Source organism: Manacus vitellinus, unplaced genomic scaffold (genome assembly GCF_001715985.3).
Source record: "Manacus vitellinus isolate BGI_N305 unplaced genomic scaffold, ASM171598v3 scaffold_14_pilon, whole genome shotgun sequence".
Classification (NCBI taxonomy): domain Eukaryota; kingdom Metazoa; phylum Chordata; class Aves; order Passeriformes; family Pipridae; genus Manacus; species Manacus vitellinus.
In genome coordinates this window covers 9,494,802-9,496,396 of record NW_021939063.1, presented here as the reverse complement: position 1 = coordinate 9,496,396, position 1,595 = coordinate 9,494,802, and the positions used below count along the sequence as shown (strand labels likewise).

The 1,595-nt window shown below is 61.8% G+C and overlaps 2 protein-coding genes across 2 annotated transcripts in view; one reads left to right on the top strand and one right to left on the bottom strand.

The window, feature by feature from the left end:
* Nucleotides 1-529, bottom strand: part of TADA3 (transcriptional adaptor 3) — a 5,012-nt gene extending 4,483 nt beyond the window's left edge. Inside the window, exons 1-2 of the mRNA XM_029958334.1 lie at nucleotides 416-529; nucleotides 62-321 (exon numbers count right to left, since the gene is read on the bottom strand). Coding sequence (XP_029814194.1) covers nucleotides 62-321; nucleotides 416-529 — 374 coding nt within the window. The remainder of the gene's footprint in view (nucleotides 1-61; nucleotides 322-415) is intronic.
* On the top strand, nucleotides 46-1,553 carry ARPC4 (actin related protein 2/3 complex subunit 4). Its single transcript, XM_029958343.1, has 4 exons — nucleotides 46-159; nucleotides 464-575; nucleotides 647-742; nucleotides 881-1,553. The coding sequence occupies exons 3-4, from the start codon at nucleotides 683-685 to the stop codon at nucleotides 1,244-1,246; spliced, it is 426 nt and encodes a 141-aa protein (XP_029814203.1). The 5' UTR covers nucleotides 46-159; nucleotides 464-575; nucleotides 647-682; the 3' UTR covers nucleotides 1,247-1,553.
* The last annotated feature ends 42 nt before the right edge of the window (nucleotides 1,554-1,595 follow it).

Sequence of the window (1,595 nt, the reverse complement as noted above, 5' to 3'; positions counted from 1 at the left end):
CCCCGGTGCGCGGTCTGACGGCACCGCCGTGTCCCCGCAGACCGCCACGCTGCGCCCGTACCTGAACGCGGTGCGCGCCACGCTGCAGGCTGCGCTGTGCCTGGAGAACTTCTCCTCGCAAGTGGTGGAGCGGCACAACAAGCCCGAGGTGGAAGTCAGGTAGGGGGAGGGGGATACCGGGGGAGCCCTGCGGAGCCCCCGCTGCCCGCCCCGGGGGACGCGGGCCGGTCTCTGCCCTGCTCCGGGCACCCCCTGGCCCTCGGGCACAGCGCTGGTGCCGGCAGGGAGCCGGGGAGCTGCGGGAAGGAGGAGGGGATCCAGCTTGGGGACGAGGGAGGGACGTCCTGGGGGGGCGGGAAGCATCCTGCAGCAACCCCCCCATCTCTGTGATCCCCGCGGCTCCGCTTCCCTGTACCTCGCAGTGAATACTGCCTTCTGAGTCACCCCTGCCCTTCCTCTGCAGGAGCAGCAAAGAGCTGCTGTTGCAGCCGGTGATCATCAGCAGGAACGAGAAGGAGAAGGTACTCATCGAGGGCTCCATCAACTCCGTGCGTGTCAGCATCGCTGTGAAGCAGGTGAGGGGGCGTGGGCAGGGGCTGGCAGCTCCTGCCTCAGAGGAAGCCTTACTTCCCTTTTCTCTCCCCAGGCCGACGAGATCGAGAAGATCTTGTGCCACAAATTCATGCGCTTCATGATGATGAGGGCTGAAAACTTCTTCATCCTGCGCAGGAAGCCCGTGGAGGTGAGGGGGCAGAGAGGGGGCAGAGCAGCCCCCAGCTCTGCTCCTGGCACTGGGAGGGTGTCCAGGGCAGAACTGGGATGTGAGGTTGCATGTCAGTGACTTGGGTGCTGATCCCCGGTGCACTTCTCTCTTTCCCAGGGCTACGACATCAGCTTCTTGATCACAAACTTCCACACGGAGCAGATGTACAAGCACAAGTTGGTGGACTTTGTCATCCACTTCATGGAGGAGATCGACAAGGAAATCAGCGAGATGAAGCTCTCTGTCAATGCCAGGGCCCGCATTGTGGCAGAGGAGTTCCTCAAGAATGTGAGGCTCTGGAATGGGAGGGGGCGGGTCCCTGATTTTGGGAGTGGGGTGTGGCACTCAAAGCCACTGTGGCCCTTGTGCCCAGAGCCCCCCTGTCACCTCAGTGGGGACAGCGGTGACATTCTACCCAAGGACCGTCTTGGGAACAGGGAGGGGAGGGTGCCAAGGGTACTCGTACCTCCTTTCAGAGAATGACACAATTTCTCAGTTGGAAGGGGCCCACAGGGATCAGCCAGTCCAACCCTTACCCTGCACAGGACACCGCAACAATCCCACCATGTGTCTGAGAGTGTTGTCCAAACACTTCTTGGACTTTGTCAGGCTTGGTGCTCACGAAGTGCCAGTTTTGAGACCCCCAGAGTGTGCTCAGGGGCAACAGCAGCCTTGGGGTCTCAGGTCCTTTCGGTGGATGCTGTGATGGATGTGCAGTGCCTGGGGGAGGCAGCGGGAGAAGCTGAGTGTGGATCTCTGTGAGCACCACGCGGGTGCCAGGAGGGTGGTGAGTGCCCCAGGCAGGGACTGACAGCTGTGTGTCTTCTCTCCT